Genomic DNA, 18,889 nt, shown 5'->3' with positions numbered 1-18,889 from the left:
AAATGAGCAAACTGCGACTTTAGAAATTGTATCTTACCTCAAATGCGCTAGTTGTTGGTGACGTAACAATGATCCTGGGGATTTGGACCAGATCAAAACGTTCTCCTGTTATTTCAATATTAAGACCTCCTCTATGTCATACAAACATTAAAAAAGATCGAGAGTGGAATAGTCATTTGGCGGTTCTACACGAGAATAATATCCCTAAATGCTTTATCGTTCATACAGATATATTTGCATTCAGCCTGTGCCACAATTCCTTCAGAGAACAAGAATATTCTCTAAAAAATTTATTTAATCCAAGTGGATATCTTTTATAAAACAAATATGCAAGTTTTTCAGATAATATACGTATACAAAATCAAAACATTCATAATATATACATTTCAGCATACAATATACCATGCTTTGCGATGACAGACTATATTAGGTTCTACGTTGGCCCAATCGTGTAGGCCTACTTGGCGCCTAATCTGTGGAAAGCCAATCTGTTAATACGCGCGTGAACGAATTCATGACGTATCAAATGACAAAATAGACCAGTTACGATCATGGGCGTCGGAGCAGAGCAATCCTAAGTTTTGTATTTGAAGAGTTTAGTTGCAAAAGGGATTAGGTCCACTTTTACCATTCCCAGAAAAACCATGTTTTTTAATTCTCACTTACTGCAATACTCATATGAGAAACTAAATTGTCATGATATACTACCCTATCATGTGAACATAAAATTTGGTATATATAAAAGAGATCTACCTGTCTCATTTTTTTCTATATATTCTTTTAAAAATCACAATTGTGGTCCTGACCCCTTTTGCAACTAAACAACATGAAACCAATCTATTACGACTAAAAAGGTAATTTTTTTTGCCACTTTTATTTATATTTTCATGTGAATTTCCAATGTCTTTTGTTTTCATTAGAACGACTAAAAATTTAGAGGATTTGGGACAGAAAACAATAAAAATTTATGAACAATGGACCTAACCCCTTTTGACAAATGAGCTCTTCAGAATAGTTTGTTTGCAAAAGGGGTTAGGTCCACTCCAAGAATTTTTTTTTTTTTTATTCTCCCATATTGCAATATTCTTATGCGAAACTAAATTTTCGTGATACTCTACCAAGAGAACGTAAAATTGGGTATAACAGAAGTCCACCTGTCTTCATATTTTTGTAAATATTCTTTTCCAAAAAAAAATTTGTGTGGACCTAACCCCTTTTGCAACTAAAATGAAATGGACCTAACCCCTTTTGAAAAAAAAAAATTTTTCTTTGCCATTTTAGATCACTTTCTAATGGGAATTTCAACTTTTATTTGGTATCATCTTACAGAGCTACTAAAAATCTATACATTGAGAAAAAAATATATAATTTGATGAAAAATGGACCTAACCCCTTTTGCAAGTGAGCTCTTCATTTGGAGGGACGCCACAATAGATCCCCCCAAGAACAAAGGATAATCCTCTGCGCCGACGCCAAAGATCACACTACAATAAGAATACAACGTTACGTATCAAATGAATATTTGCACTAGGTATAACGTATCAGAAAATAAAAAAGTGACGTATTAATATAAATGGCATACCGATACCTCGTCTTAAAATCGTGACGCGCGTCTGTAATCAAATTGGCTTTCCATACCAGTTTCATTGTCGAAAAAGACGAATGAGTCAGCATCAAATTGTTGGAAAAAAAGATGAAAAGTGGACTTACGACATAATTGCTTCGGATCTGTCAATATCAATAATTACTGGGTTTAACTTGTAAGTGAAGCTGTATTCACTAAACATTCTTTCCACTCCATCAAACGACATGATGAATATCAATGAAGTCTCTTCATTAATTGTTATACTGCTTGTAATGCAGGTCGCTCTCATATCACGAACGGTCCTGAAAAAAATGATACATTCATGAATTGTTGCCTTGGAAGTAGCAGGTATTTAGTGAGCTCGATCACCATATTTCGTTACCATCTATATAATATGTCCTTAATAAATGTGTATTATTGTTTTCTGAGAGAAATTGATTTTATGAAGGCAAAAATATAAAGATCACTATTACTTAGTCGAATATCATTTGATATAGTATCGTGTTTTTTCTTTGTTTCGTGAGTGATCGAACTCATCATCGCAAAATTGCGAAGAGGCACAGTTTCACCTATTAATGATCAGCCCCCCCCAAAAAAAAAAAAATCAGTGTTTGACCTTCATAATATGATTGTATTTATTAGCCTTATCAATAATATACTGCTAGTGATGCAAATGCAATATCATTTCATGCAATATGATGTACTTGATTAATTGCTGTATGTCCGTGATGAAACAATTTGCGTTGCATCATGCCAATTTCTCGCGTGCAATCTACCTACAAGTTGAACGGATGCTCCGGCCTGAATATGTATATATCTTAATAAATAGAGTACACTTCACAGAGCAAATTCCGAAAATTTGATCAAAGTTGAACAACTAATAAAGAAAAATATTTTATTTTTTTCTGGTGAAACAGTTCTAAACATGTTTTCATGAATATTCATTAGGTGGGCGGATGATGTCACATCCCCACTTTCCTTTCTTAATGATATTAAACGAAATCATGATTGTTAATTATATATATATATTTTTATAAATGTGTAAATGACGTGTCTCCATTAAGACGTAATAAGTTGCACAAGAAATGAATAAGGCACTTAATTACTTTACTTGTCAATCCAATTGTTTGAGTTCTTGGTAGACAAATTTTGAATAAACCTAATTTCATATACTAAAATACAAAAGAACAAGTGGGGATATGACATCATCAGGGTCCCGTAACATATAGTTTGGCGATTGGTCGTACGCTTGATTTCAACGATTGATTGCACATTTTTGTCAATGCAATCAATCGTAGAAAAATGTTTTACGATCATTACTAAGCTTTGTGTTTAATACGGGCCCCTGCCTATCTAAAGAGGTCATGCTCCTTACAATCCAATTGTTACATGTATTATGTACGCGTGCACATCAATTGAATACCCATTTTTTTAACACATGTTTTTCTCTTTTTTTGTCAAAAGATACAAATCCTATTATAATTCACAATTCCAAGCATAGTATTAGAAATTAAAATGTATATGTATTATGTTACACTAAAAACAAGAACAGAGATGAAGGTTATTTACAAATCATTGCAATGTGCTTCTCCAAATCTAGCTTCGATGATTCTTCCTGTGTTGAGGTACATTCCTGTAATTGTGATTCGGGTTCCTCCCGCTGCCTGTCCCTCATTAGGGCTAAACCCTGAGATCATGGGATCCTATAAAAACACAAGTGGAGGTTTATTTATCAATCGGTTGAGAACAATTCTGTTTCGACGAAGTTCGGAAGAACTGGAAACAAACAAAACAAAATGGGCGTCAACAACTGTGTTGGAGCAGTAGGAGGTGACCGACGTGATGTTGCATCTTTATGCACAGTTAAATAAGTTAGTAGATATTATTCCCTAGTGGCGTCCCATAATATTATACCTTATTAATTTGGATTTTTTTTATTTTTATTTTTTTAATTTTTTTTGGGGGGGAGGGGGGTGAGCATGTATGGCATTCCCTTAATTCATTGAGGAGTTTTGCACGGCACCTTAGATAAAAAATTGTAGATATTGGGCAATAAAGAAAATGCACATATTAACCTTGTTCTAAAGTATTGTGTGATTGAAAACAAAAACCTTTATCATCAAATTGGAATTCTATGAATCTAGTTGATTTAATGTTTCATTTTTAGCTCCATCGAATTGTTTTTAATAACTGCCCAACATGTGAATTCGTAAAACAAAATGAAAAGTTTACTTACAAAATTTATCAAAGCGTTCAGTATGATTAGTGTACTGAACAAATTATTATAGTGTCTTTAAATGCACTAACCCTATAGTGGAACTTTTCAATACTGTTTCCGGTCCTAGTCTCACTACCAGACCATATCTTAATCGCGATGTGTCCTGATGTTACCGCGTGAGATAACCCAGTTAGGCAACTTACACTGAAAAGAGAGGCGGTGTGTCATTTGATAACTTATTTACAAATGAAACTGATATATGTTCTAAGACAAATAGTATTGTATAATTCTTTTATACTATGTTTAATAAATCATGAATCAGTAAAAGAATTAGAGATGAAAAGCACAATGGCAATTAACCAATTACGTGCACACATTGAGGAAGAATGATATTTAATGCATACTAAAAAAATGCCACATGTACCAGGAAGACTGTAGGAATACGCAAGACAAATTTAAGTTGAATACGTCCATAGCTGGTATCTTCAACAAATAATCCTTATCTATGTTCTTGGAGTATGATGTAATAAAGATATCACAAAATAATTATGATTATGCAATTTTATAAATTGATGTAAACAATCATGTCTTCTTGGACCATTTGCTAGTGGTATGATAGCACCGGAGGTGAGCTCTAAAATCACAAATTGCAGACCTTTTAACTTCTGAAGATGACGGCGAGCGCTTTTTATTTGTCTACAATATTAAATGTGTTATCCATGGCCCTGCAGGGGCCTTGCCCCCCCCCCCCTCTTCCCGATACGACACCATTACCTCTGCCCTGGTTGATAGTAGGAATCCATGTCAGCTAGGCTACACGCCAAGTCTCCTATTGTAACATTTAGTACATCATTAAATGCCACTCCTAGGTCGGTTCCGATGATTTCCAATCTTGTATTTCCATTAATTGGACCTGATATGGGATAAAACTATAGAGAAAAAAAAGATTTGTTTTTGTCTTTTGGCCTTTCACATGTGTTACAAAGTTAATTGATAATTCGTAATTATAGTAAATAATAACACCACAGACCTTAACCATATTAGGCAGAAGGTAATGCTTATCACTTGACTATGTATCATTAAAAAAAAAATTTTGCTCTGGAAAGCAAATGATGAAATCATAATATAATAAAAATATATCAATTCTGCTTGCCGATATCCAACATTGTTAAATACAACAAGAAAATACTCTAAAGACACTGTAGAAATTCAGAGAAGCGTCTTACCCCAAAACAATCTTGCAAACAGCTTTTCATCAAAAATCATCACAGTAATCATTAAAACAAAACATTGGGGACTGCAGGAAAGCTGCAATAAAAAAACACATAGCATCCTAGGCTTACAGCGGGAATTCTGGTATAAAAGACGCGAGGCAGACTTTTGACAAGTTGACTCTTAATACTTAATAAAAAAAAACAATGAAGTATAATATCATCTTACGTCAGTTATTACTGGTGCTGAACAAAGATTGGTCTCATTCTGATTGACAAATCGATTGTTCTGACAAACATCACTCTCAATGACATTACAGTCATTCCCACACCAACCGCAGTTTAGGAACGAAGGTGTTGCTTCCGGAGATAGACACCGGCTGCAGCTTCCATCGTTGGCTGAACACTTGTACAGAGTCACTTCAAGGCAAACAAAAGTGTGTTAGTATAACTAGATATCTACGCAGTCCGAAACACAAGCCCTCACATTTTAATACGTACGAATCTTTGTAAAATTGGTTCACCAAATCTTTAAACATTGCGGGAAATTTATGTCTTTCAAAATTGGAATAAAATAATAAATCGTCGTTAGTTTTATTTATACTGATAAGAGATACTTCAACACGTTAAAGGTGTTCATCACAGACGTTAAAATAAAGCACAAACTCTTACTATTGTGCCTAAAGTTACAGAAAATAATTAGTTAATACATTAATGTTATAAGAAGTTTCATATTAGAAAATGGATAAAGAAAAAAATACTGAAGTTACTTATGTCGTACCATATGCATCATTAGGGTCATCTATATAGTGCTGGTCATTCCATTGAACGGAGACGCTTACATTGTTCTGAAGGATGTCGTCATCATACATGTACTGTAAAAAATACATATATATAATTAAAAAAAGATCAAGGCTGGAGTATACTTCATCTGTTATAATGTTTAGTATTTGCTTCCCCAGAGGGTTGGGATATGGACATGTAGGGAAACGCTCTTACCATGGAGCTATTGCTCTTACATAATCTAATTTCTTGTTAGTGCATATAAATGCTATTCACTGTCATTGGTAATGCCATGGAGCTACTAATTGTTAGTAACTCTATGGTGATAAAGTCAAAAGTACTTCGTGTACCGACCTCCCGCTTGTACATGTTGTAAGAGATGTGCTAATTGGCAGGGGACGTGGGCGAGAATAGGTGTTAATTGATAAAGTAAAGCTAAAACATAATATACATGGGAGTGTCAATGTTCATATAGGAATAGCTCGACAAGGTTGCGGTTGAGAATTACACGTTTACTGAGCGATTCTGTGATTTAAATTTGTCAAAGATACGGAATAGACTGTTCCTGAGGCAAAGTACATATTTTATTAAGTATGCGAAGCATGATATTGGCGTTTTAGATATTTAAAAGAGCGTTTATATACATCGGCAGGAATGAATTTATTAAATATTCTTTGATGAAATTTAATACTTTCAGTTAATAAATTATAGAATATCTGTATTTTGACGGATGTTGACGCATACACGATATGACTTGAATACTTTAAATAAGTAATGTTCACCTCTTTAGCCCCACACAGAACATAACTTTCATTGACGATTGTGGTTTCTACTCGTGTCTCATCTCCATCAATAAGAAGAATGCAATCGAATGACTGGATCTGTGAACATTGAATTAAAAAAATATCAAAAACACATAAAGTCATCAACAATATGTTCATAGTTTATATTAATGATTTTTGTAGATCATCAGATGTTATTTTTTTCATTCTCTTTGCGGACGAATCTAACTTATTTTTTTCACATAAAAATCCTCTTCACCTAGCTAATATAATCAACTCTGAACTAGAAAATGTCACCGAATGGATAAGAGCAAATAAATTGTCACTAAATCTTCAAAAAACAAAATATATGTTGTTTAGCAACTCTATAAATACACTTCCCGTTGATATTATTTTAGATGGAACTCCCTTGGAAAATGTATCCCATATTAAGTTTCTTGGAATAACAGTCGATAATAAGCTCTCATGGAAATTTCACATAGATAACATATGTAAAACTATTTCACGCAACATTGGTATAATTAACAAGCTTAAATTTTATTTACCATTATCGTCCCTGCTTACATTATATTCATCCCTTATATTGCCTTATTTAAATTATGGAATTTTAGCGTGGGGTAATACACAACAAACACTCTTAGACAAATTACTCCTATTACAAAAGAAGTCTCTACGTATTATATGTCACACGGCATATTTGTCTCATACTGACCCATTATTTGTTAAACATAAAATATTGAAAATTAAAGACTTATACATGTATTTGTTTAATCTCAGTCAGCTTATGTATAACTATAACAACAACAACCTCCCAAATGTATTTAATTCAATGTTTCCAAAAAATCAATCCATTCACAACTATCCAACAAGGCGATTGGGTGAATTTCATTTACCACTTTTAAAAACTTTGCGGGCTCAGAACACATTTATATATGATGGACCGAAGTTATGGAACTCACTTCATAATGATATAACAAATGCAAAATCTTTGAACTCTTTTAAGACTAAATTAAAATTATCTCTATTAAAACCTTATAATATACTCCCAAGTTAAGTTTAATTCATCATCTCTGTCAAGTCATCATTATTACTTTAAAGACTACAATTAAAACATAAAATAATTATTATCCTTTTTTTATAAAAAAAAAAAAAATCTGACACAAGTCCTTCTCAGATGTGCTCATTATTGAGCCTCATACATTATTGTGTCTATCCTCTACATTTTCTCCTCTCCTGTCCGCTTATCCGCCTTCCTACCGGTTATTTGTTCACGGCATCAATCACATTCTTCGTGCATTATATTCTTTCCAGGTTATTTTATATTTTTCTCCTTTTATACACATCATTGAATCCAGTTTGCTTGAGTCCACGACGGCATGTGTTCTATCTACGTACAGCAGCACACATCCATCTTCTCAGGGCATTCTCCCCTTTTTTATTCTCTTTTTTTTTGGGGGGGGGGTGGGGTGGGGAAGGGTGGATATTTATAGGACGGGTTGTTTTGTCCTTTATCAAACTATATATTTCTGATAACTTTGTATTTATTTTGTATTTCCCTCTCATGTATTTTTTTTTCTCATTTGATTATCTGTATTTATACTTTGTTATTTTGTTATTTGTTGTGTTATCTATTTTTTTAGGGGCCCACATTGTACAAGCATTGCTTTCTAGTGGGTCCCCCCATTTCCATCTTAATTTAATTTCTATTGAAAAATTAGTATACATATTTAAAACCTACAATGTGTTGCCGAAATTGTCTAAGTGTTTTTTCACAACATATGTATCATTAATTTTGTTTGCAACGGATACAAATATTTATGTTTATATATGGTATACAATTTGTTTTTGTTTGATGGAAGTGAAATAAAATAAATAAATTTGAATTTGAATATTATAATGATTTCATTCTTATCAAGAACAAAGGTTCGCTACGTTCAATACTTAATAATAACAGTGATACTAATAATGAATTGATTATGGTTTTAATCAATCACTGTGATTTAAAATCTGCATGATAATCAGTCTAACCCTGTCAGTATAACAGTATGTATATAGTCCTATTTGTAGAATCATTTGTGGTTATGCAGTCACATAAAACCTAACATTCAGAGAAACTAAGCAGCAACAACAGCTGCATCAGCAATATTAACTGCAGTAGAAGTGTATATTGGTAGTCTAGACAAGGAAGAGTACTAGAGCAGCAACAGCAGCAGTGGAATCGGCAGTAGGCCCTCGCCTTGTAGCAGTATTAGTAGTAAGTAGATAATGGGGGTATGGTAAGATACACTCTAAAAACTGAAAGGACGGAAATGGTAAATCATGCAACTGGCTGAAAAGTGACAGCGTTCTGGATGAGGATCGACAACGCTCTCTGGACACTCCTCGACCCCTTTTCCACCCTTTCCGCCTTTTTGTTTTTGAAGTGTATTGCAATGAGTGACAGTGGGGCAAATGTCGTGAATGTAAGAACGAATAATGGTTACAACTATCATTACACCAAAGCAGTACCTTTGTTCGATCTGTAGGAATATTTTTTGCCACTAGTGAGAAACTTGAAGGAATATTAACTGGTATGAAGAAGGTTTCTGATGTACCAACCAGCTGAGGACAGTAACCCTGACCTTTATCTCCAGAACCTGTGGGATTCTAAAAGTAAGAAATTCAACGGGTATCATCAGTTATGTGATTCTTATGACATTTCTTAACCAAATTTAGATGGAGAGCTTTATATGATTTCAAATATGAAATGTTAAATCATAAGGGTAATGCTGGTAATGATAATATTCATGATGAGATTGGGCATAATGACCACAATATAATACATGTATTGGTAGTAGTCGTAGTAGTAGCCAAGTATTATGATTGCAAACGGATAATATTACTACTAATAACAGCAACAAAGCAAACATAGTATAAATAATTATCATAACGAACTACGATACAATGATGATCAATTACAATAATGAATATGATAATGCCAATAAAATCATGATGAGTGTAACTAATATATCAAAGATGGTAAACATGATACTTACTATTACAATTCTGAAAAGCATGAATCAAATAGGGTACATCTACGTTCTAAGTTTTAAAATCAATTTGTTTGAAGTAACTTGAATGAAACCAACAGTTAAAAGATAAATCTTAAAGTATTTCTGATTATTAAAACTATTAAAATTCTCATTAAAAATGAAGTAAATTTTAGGAAGGAGAAGAAAAAAATTAAGATTAATTTTATTCAGCGTTTTTTTTGTAATAAGTTTTATTGATTTTCAATGGTTTCAAACATCGTATTTCATTCAGCGACTCGCTAAAGTATTACATTAAACCTCTTTCGATACAACATATCCCGGGGTCAAATGTGAAAAGCTACCAGGTAGCCCTATGTTTTCATAAAATGCTTACATTTTCTCCAATCACCACTGTTTCACCGTCCTGGCATGAGCTGCTAACATGCGTACACATGTTGTCATAAACACACCAGTCACATGGCCATGCACTCGAGACACAAGACGAACAACTGAAAGAGAAAACTCAATTATATTCCTTTTAAAACTACAGTAAAATTGACATCTTTTTTCAAAAGGCATTTTAATACTTTAAACTGGTCCAGATCAATTGGCGGATCCAGCTTTCTTCAATTGGGGGTGTAGCGATTTTTTTCCACCCACATTTCGCCGATCGGCCGCTCAAAGTTGATTTTAGTTTGTTTCTTTGAAGGGGTAGTCCTAACAGTCACTTCTTACCTGTATTCTTATGAATATGTAATAATCTCATACTCCCCATTTAAATAGTGAGAAAGTGAAGGGCGAGCATTTTTTTTTTAATTTCATTTTTTTTTGTCCTGAAAATTGAACTTTATAGGCAATGTTTGTAATCCTGATGATGATGCGTATGTAACTAGATAATTACTGCGAGCACGAAACGCAAGCATAAATTTTTAATATACGTTCTTGCCTGATCGAAAAGGAACCTTGAAGGGCTGTTTGCAGTTAGCCATGAAAACGATACATATTTCAACAATTCAATGATGCGAGCACGAATTGCGAGCTGAAAATATTTGACATGCCGACCTAAAATATGGATATTCTGAGCCTTTTTTTAAATCATGAAGGAAATGTAACTAATTGATGCGAGCACGAAGTGCGAGCGAAAAAAAAAAGAGATTTCATATCTAAAAAATTATTTATTTATGTTTTGTAAATCATAAAAAAGGATGGTTATCTACCTACATTAAAGGGGAATGAAACCTTTGGAACAAGTAGGCTTGTGTCAAAACAGAAAAATCAAAGAAAAGATCAACGAAAGTTTGAGAAAAATCGGACAAATAATAATAAAGTTATCAGCATTTGAATATTGTAATCACTAATGCTATGGAGATCCTCCCATTGGCAATGCAACAAGGATGTGTGAAAGTGGATCATTTAAGCACGTTTTTAATAAGGTACAAGCTACGTATCTCAATAAACATGGTTGCGCGTATTTTAGATTTAGACCTAGATTCTGGGCATTCTGAATAATTTTGTTTTATCATGAAAATCCAAAATGTGAACGCGAAGCGCGAGCTGAAACTATTTGATCAATGTAAAAATTATTTCAAGCACTTTGTAGGAAAATTATGGAGCGGATGTGGATTGCACTTAATGAAGTATGCGAGCGCGAAACACGAGCTGATATTTTTGAATTATTATTATAACCTAGGACCGGGACATGCTAAGGGCATTTTGTCATCATATGGAAATGATGACCATCTTCCTATCCCTCTTCCTAGGTGTGAGATGAAACTTGTCGATATTCCATTCTGAACAAGTGGACAATTGCATTATTATGAATTCATGGAAAAATAATGTTATTAATATAATAAGCATAATGAGAGCGTGGCATTTGTTAATATTAAGGCATGAAACTGGGTATTTGAAGCACTTTTGTAATTATGTATATGATGCATTGGTTAATATACTTTTAACAATTAATGTGAGCGCAAATCGGGAGCCAGAATTTTAGATAACTTTAATAAAAAGTCGATTTCAAGTAGTTTTGTTATATAATTAATATAGAGGGATACATTACTGGCCAATAAAAATGCGAGCGCGCAGCGCTAGCTGATATGCCTACGTTTTGACAATCACACCTGAAATGGGATATTTTGCGAACTTTATGGAATGCATGAAGACAGTAAGTATTTGACAAATGAAATAATTCTAGCGCGCAGCGCAAGTTCAAAATGCTTAGATTCTGACCATAAAACGGACATTTTACCGAACACTTAAAACAAAAAACCAATTTGTAATCAAACGAAAGAAAGTTCGATTTTCGAGCTGAAATATATTGTGTATATTGACTCCAAAACTTCATATATTAAGCCCCATATCAGCCTATTGAGCAAGATATGCAATGCGAGCGCGAAGCGCGAGCGAAAATTGTATAGTTACATGAAAGATTAAAAAAATATATATATGTATTCCGAGTCTTTCCGTCAACTTATTTCATTTACTCGTCTTCTTCCTCTTATTTTTCTTCTCCTTTTTTCCCTTCTCTCTTCCTCCATCTTTTTTTCTTTCTCCACCTTTTTTTGCTCCAGCAACGGGGGGGGGGGGGGGGGGGGGGGGCTCAAGCCCCTGGATCCGCCAATGCAGATCTAGAAAATTCCCAAATTCATACACATGTTCAGAGATAAACTTTGGTTTGATATTATTGTACCTTTAACATACATAATAATACCACTGACTGGCCGATAAATTTTGGATAAGACAAGTTTTAGTCAAAAGTAATCATAACGTAATTAGGAGAGCCATTGTAATTGCAAGAATGAAATACTAATATATATAGTGTGGATCTAGGTGGGTGTGCGTGTGGGTGTTCCGATGGGTCTGTTTAAGCATTAGAAGCATTATGCTAGATATGATCAGGCCTGGATATAATAATAAATCTACGTTCAATAGTTAAGATATTTTTCGAAGCTTGGACTGGCAAGAGTCTCACAAAATTACTATCCTACATATCAATAAACGTTGGAAAAGGGCTGAGGGGCCTAATACCAATTTATGATCTGAAACATTTACTCGTTCATTAATTGATGTTAAAGTCCGCACCGTGTTACATTTTCTTTGGATGTAGAGAGATCTGAAACTCATTTCAGTTTTTATTTAAGTCAACAATGAAAACAAATTTGATCAATAGACGTGTGTATAAGAATACTTGAGACTTGTCTCGAGATCAGTTGAGCCATAAGGGAGCGAATATTCTTCCGAACAGCCGAAAGAAAATACTATGATTATCTGTACCGTCAATGGTGAATTTGTCTTGCTTGACAACTTCCCCTGCACAACTTCTTTAAAGATATAATCGCGATTACATTTTCTTTTTAATAAATCAAACATAATATGTAACATGTGTAATGTGTTATTATTACGTATGAGTATAAGCAATAATGAGCTCAGAGAAATGTAAAGCATAGGGCCAGAGTAACACTTTTTTACTGCAAATTAAGTGAGTTACTTGCAAGTTCTTATTCGTAACGAAGTGGCAGATTCTTTAAGGAAATACACGTATATGCCATACCTTATTAGTACGTATTTCCAAGATGCTCCTTAAATTTCTCTAAGCAAATGGGGCATGGCAAAATTTATCACATAGAGGGAAAACAACATTATATATAGACAATAAATGTGCAATCATTACATTCATACAAAATCATAAACCGCGGTGTTAAATAACCTGTGAAACTTGTTACTTACGATTTATGATGGCAGTCAAACAGGATTAAATATGTGCTTATGAAGTAAACTGTGGTCTCCATTGAGACAATGGAAAGAGTCAAATTATTATGGTCATCTGGCGGTTGAAACAAAATGAAAGCAAACAAAAATAATAAAAAAATATCTTCCAAGGAACGTCAGCGACATGGTTAATGAAAAAAAAAATCGCTTCTAGTGTATTGCCAATGGCTCCTCATTCGTAAAATGCAAAAGAATGGGTAATTTTCAAATGCTTAAAATTCGTATGTTCAATGAAAGTTCCAGTCATTAATCTGGGGGAAAAGACTGAGGTTTCCAAGTTCTTAAAGATAAAGAAAATAACTTTACATCTAATAGTGGTAAAGCCATAAGAGCCTCGATGAGACTAAAGGTTTTCGCCTCACCTTCTTCAGGGATTGTGGGCAATTCGTCCACAGGAGGAGTTGTACACACTACTGTATCAGACGTTGTCAAAGCATTGACCACGGAAGAGTCGAAGGCACACTGGTATTGGTGGTTGTCTTTCAGGATTGGAAGCTGCTGTACAGTAATGGTGATCTAGAGTCGGTAAAGAGAAAGGATAACCTTTGATAGCAAATTGTTTTAAATAACTGAATGGCCTCTTGTTACATATTGAACGACATAAAAATATGTTTCGATTTTGTTGTAAGAGCGGACTTTTCAATGGTTCATAATTAAACATAGACATGCTCGATGACTATAAAATGCACTTAAAATAAAAACAAAATTCCTTCATTTTATTGATAACACATTAATTATTCATTACTATTTTGTTTTATCAAATACATTGAGAATGATAATAATCAGTAGGCCCAGACGTTAGTCACTCGTCTTATAAGTTGAGAAAAGTGGATTTAGCTCAATACAGCTAAAGTTTATACTACAGGATCTAAACAGGTTTCAAAGATTTCTGGTAACGTGCCGTGTGTCTATATCCACTGTTACGTTTTTGGTAAACATTGGTATTTTAATGATTTAGCAGTATTTTCACGGTTTAATCGGGCCTCCCGTTTAACGTTATTTTCGATGTAAAATCGGGCTGGGTTTATTTTTCCTTATCTATTTTTTTCACTGTAAAGTCCAAGTGAAAAAAATTTAATACAAAAACTTTCTGATGAAAAAAAGTGGCCTTACCCTGGCTAGGAAACTATAGGGCCATGGCCGAACTTTAAATCACCAGAAACATTCGACTTCTGATACAAAACTTTTCGTCTAAGAACACCACAAACCTCTTGTTCTGTAACTTTATATGGCAGTCTATGATCGGGCTGAATATCTGAGATGGATACACATTGGATGGCATTGTAAGACAGCCACCGAGTAGATTCATCAGGGAAAGTACATTCTTCGTATCGGGTACACCTTTCGGTGAAAAGGATACAGGTGAAAGTGAATTAGGAATCACATGTATATGAATGTTATGAAGGAAAAAAACATGACAAGTTGGGGACTATTTTATTTGCAGACATAAAAAGTCCTTTGATTAGGCTATTGTATATTGTCTTTACAGAGCCTTTGAAAATATGTAATTTTGGTTTGAAAAAAATAGTTTAAAAAACTGTATATTCTGATGCAGAAATATCTATATCCCTCTAACTAGAGGAGTGAGACAAGCTTGTCCACTGTATGCCCGGTTATTATTAGTAGTTGTAGAATCTTGATCAATTGATTTGAATAAGAATGATAACATTACAAATAATAGTTTAACGGATTATGTAAATTATTAAGTTGAGGTCACTTTGCTAATGACAGCCCAGTATTTGTAGCATTAAAAATGTAAAGGAAAGAGTCTAAATGCTTTTTAGTGGTGCGGGACCATCGTTAAATTTTTCGAAAAGTTCGGATTTAAGTTTAGGAAATTTAAATATTAATATTTTTCAAAAGATCGATTGGAAAAGTATACTTAAAAATACGCCATTTGGTGTATTTTATTAAAAATATAATTGATGCTTACACAAAACTTGGAATTAAGAAGTAAAAAAAAAAGTATTATTATTGAAATGCCGATATTCAACCTTTTTAGGAAACAAATACTTCCAAATACAACTTATTTGATTATTGCATTTCTTTTGATAACACTGGTGAAGATATTAGGCAGCAGTTGTTATCGGGTAATAAAAGATTCTATATAAGAAAAAGGAGTTTGTTTTGGAAGCAATGGGCATGCTTAGACATTCTTAATATTGGAGGTATTATTAACAACAATGGGTTATTGGATACACTTTGTATTCATGCAAAGTTAAATTGAAAAAAAAATATTTATGTGAATCGAAATTATTCTGGAGTTGTATACCTAAAAGCTGAAAAACATTTTGGGTAAAAATAAACAACGCTCAAAATATTAAACTTATAGCTATTTCCTATTGAATGACCTTGATCCAGCTTTACATATAAAACAAGATAAACTTTAATCTGTTAACCTTTCTAAAAGGTTATTATCCTGTGGATAAACAGTTCATAGTCCAAAGTGTTGAACAATATTAGTCACTTGTATGTGAAAGAAATTTTGATTTTCAACAATATCTGGAAAGGAAAAGTTGCTTTCATTGAAATAATTTGTTCAGCTGAATTCAACTTTAGATGTTTGCATATAAACTTTTAATGTCAATGAATATATGTTTAAAATGGCAGAATCCTCAATTTGTTTAGCGTAAAACTATTATTATCACTTATTTTATCATCCTCGACTCTTTTGGACAAGATTCTGTAAATTATGTGCGAACATTAAATCTGAATACATGTATTAGAAATGTTGATATAAGTTATAAATACATTGTGATTGGTAGACACGGTGGTAATGGGCACAATATTACATCTTTTTATTGAATTAACTAACTTAGCTTCTTGTAAAATTTTCCCAATTTTTTTTTTTTAAGAAATGGCTGAAATATTCTCTCTCTCAAACCTACACAAGTTGTCATTTTTCATCATGTTAAATTATGTTGTATATCATGCTGTTCTTTGTTCAATATACCGCGACGATGTAAATTAGAACATTCAATAAAAAGAGATACTGAAAAAAGAAAGGTGATTAGCATTTTACTTAAGTTCACCGATTATCATGTGGGCCTATATCAATTATGGGGAGGGGGGGGGGATAAATATACTGCAAACTTACCTTGCCTCTAGAGTACACCATCCACAGTAAGGATCTCCATCATTTCCACCATCCTCACCAATGCACTCCGCGCAGGTCTGGTACTGTCCACAGTTGATTAAATCGATTGTAACAACCCGATTCTTCACATTTATGTAGAAGAGGGAAACAGATATTATATTGGGGTTCTCGTTTATGAATTACAATAAGGGCTTATTCCAGAACTCATAATGGTATACAAAAGTCTGTTCCATGTTGATAACACGCATTGTCCGTTTCCATATCAGAAAAAAAATCTTCTCAAAGCTTTAGGAAACAAAGATTACCATTTTCGCGTGATGCCAACGCTAACATTTACCACGTTATAAGCTTTTCCTCATATAATTTACTTAAATTTTACCAAGTGCATTTCAATGCTAAATATAACTTCTCTCACACGTGTACTATTTGGTTATTAAATTCTTATTTCAATTTATTTCCAATAACTTCCATTAATTTCAAATGAAGCTTGTACAAGAAAATTCTCACATGAGTCGAGTCTCGGTCTGAACTTGAAGCAAGTGTAAGTTGCTCTTTCGATACATCAAGGAACATCTCTTGTAAGACAGATCCACCGCCAAGAGAGACATCTTCATACACGTACCCGAACGAACTGTTCACTATGTTAATCTATTTTGACAAACACACCAAGTGATAATCAGCCTTTTAACATATCGAATATATAAGGCCTACGTTGAAATACATGTATCCAACAATTAACAGTTTATAGAAGAAATTACGAAGTAAAAAAACGACAACATAACCGAGATGTGTCGATGGCTCTAGTATATTCATGGATAAGAGGCTTTACAACTACTTCCAAGTGATATTGTGAAACCGTTTTTAACGCATTATCTGTCTATCTTGTTGCAATATACAGTATTTACACGATATGCTGAACGAATTTGTGTTTAAACGTTTGATGAATCGTTGGACAATTTATTTTAGAGAATTATTTTGTCAGAGCAAATTAAATATGACACGGTGCTGGTAAATTTGAGATGACAAAAACGACCTCAATTAAACAGTCTTCTTTTCATTTTCAGGCCAAGTCAAAAGCAAGGGATAAGAAGAAAATGAAGAACTTCTTGAAAATATTACAGAGCATTCATAAAGATTAACCGTCTTGGCTCATTCCTCAATAAATATTATCATCAATATTGGCGACACTAATCAGATTAAATAGTAAAATCCAATATTGCACAACAATTCAATTTGTGAAAATAATGTTGCGGTCACTTCATGTCCGTAAATTTCAAAAAAACGAAAAGATAATCCGTAACGAAAACTACATGTATACGAACTAATATATTTAAACAATATAAAATAGGCCTATTCAGTGCGTATCAAAAATACATGAGGCAGTTTTGAAAAATCTATAAAAAATTGTTTCAAATCATGATATCTATATTTGTATGTTAATATATGCTCTGATATCTTTGAAATGTCATTTAAAAAATATAAATTTTGTTCATGCTTGAGCGAACACAGGACGTTTTTGTCGGGGGTTCAAAAAGAGGCTTGCGACAAAATGGCAGAAATTAGAAATTTTATGATCAACCTTCTTGCTAATTAGCAAACTTCCTTTCTTATCTTTGCCATAATTTTAGAATTATGCTGTCAAATTTCATTTAGAATTTTATCTATTCACTTGATTTTTTTATTATTTAAACTTCATTTACCTTTCAATTTTCCTTCATAAGTAAGAAAAAAAGACTTTAATCAACCCAAGCAAGAGGATTCACATTATCATTTGGGGGAACTTGTAATTATTCAAATCCTTTTATTATGTGAAAAAAATTATGTTATGGTACTTTGAAAAGACATGAATCCTATTCTCAAGGGTTATTGATTCCTTGACCAAGTTTAATTATGTGCTTGACAGGACAAAGAGAAAAGGATTCATGTCTTTCAATGGCAATGGTGTATTAAGTCAATTTTGAAGGAGCAAGATATGGCAGATCGGGTAAAATGTATTAAAAAGTTGTGAGCGAGCGAAACGAGCAAGTTATATGCTTTTCACACTGCATTTCCTTAACCCCATACTATCCTTAACCCCGGACTATCCTTTACCCCATACTATCTTTTTTCGATTCACACTGTCTTTCTTAACCCCATAGTATCTGCTCAGCCGGGGTTAATGCCTTAACCCCGGACTATCCCTCAGCTCATGAATATTGATGATTTTACCATACAGAGTGTGATTAACGTGCAATTCGACTTCTGTGATTGGCTAATGCTTAGCCCCACTTTCCTTAGCCCTGTTTCGTTTTCACACTGCATCTCTTAGCACCGTAATTGTGGTGCTAGCACCACAATAAGCCGGTTAACCCTGCTTTTTTGCAGGGCCAGATAGTACCGTACTATTTACCGTGCTAGCCCACTTTGCTAAAACGTAGTGTGAAAATGAAGTGGG

General features: G+C 33.5%; 1 protein-coding gene across 2 annotated transcripts in view; it reads right to left on the bottom strand.

The window, feature by feature from the left end:
- The window catches only part of LOC129280945 (plexin-B1-like), a 38,348-nt gene extending 21,249 nt beyond the window's left edge, over positions 1 to 17,099 (bottom strand). For both annotated transcript variants that reach the window (XM_064112432.1, XM_064112433.1), the window contains exons 1-15: positions 16,963 to 17,099; positions 16,456 to 16,577; positions 14,567 to 14,699; positions 13,721 to 13,874; positions 13,317 to 13,413; positions 9,985 to 10,099; positions 9,088 to 9,225; positions 6,580 to 6,678; positions 5,796 to 5,889; positions 5,244 to 5,434; positions 4,578 to 4,732; positions 3,893 to 4,007; positions 3,155 to 3,288; positions 1,711 to 1,887; positions 38 to 131 (exon numbers count right to left, since the gene is read on the bottom strand). In XM_064112432.1, the coding sequence (XP_063968502.1) occupies positions 38 to 131; positions 1,711 to 1,887; positions 3,155 to 3,288; positions 3,893 to 4,007; positions 4,578 to 4,732; positions 5,244 to 5,434; positions 5,796 to 5,889; positions 6,580 to 6,678; positions 9,088 to 9,225; positions 9,985 to 10,099; positions 13,317 to 13,413; positions 13,721 to 13,874; positions 14,567 to 14,699; positions 16,456 to 16,577; positions 16,963 to 17,028 (1,884 nt within the window). In that variant the 5' untranslated portion in view covers positions 17,029 to 17,099. The remainder of the gene's footprint in view (positions 1 to 37; positions 132 to 1,710; positions 1,888 to 3,154; positions 3,289 to 3,892; positions 4,008 to 4,577; positions 4,733 to 5,243; positions 5,435 to 5,795; positions 5,890 to 6,579; positions 6,679 to 9,087; positions 9,226 to 9,984; positions 10,100 to 13,316; positions 13,414 to 13,720; positions 13,875 to 14,566; positions 14,700 to 16,455; positions 16,578 to 16,962) is intronic.
- Between the last annotated feature and the right edge of the window lie 1,790 nt (positions 17,100 to 18,889).

Source organism: Lytechinus pictus, chromosome 17 (genome assembly GCF_037042905.1).
Source record: "Lytechinus pictus isolate F3 Inbred chromosome 17, Lp3.0, whole genome shotgun sequence".
In the NCBI taxonomy this organism is placed as follows: domain Eukaryota; kingdom Metazoa; phylum Echinodermata; class Echinoidea; order Temnopleuroida; family Toxopneustidae; genus Lytechinus; species Lytechinus pictus.
The sequence above is the reverse complement of the archived record's forward strand: the minus strand, read 5'-3'. Positions and strand labels throughout refer to the sequence as shown.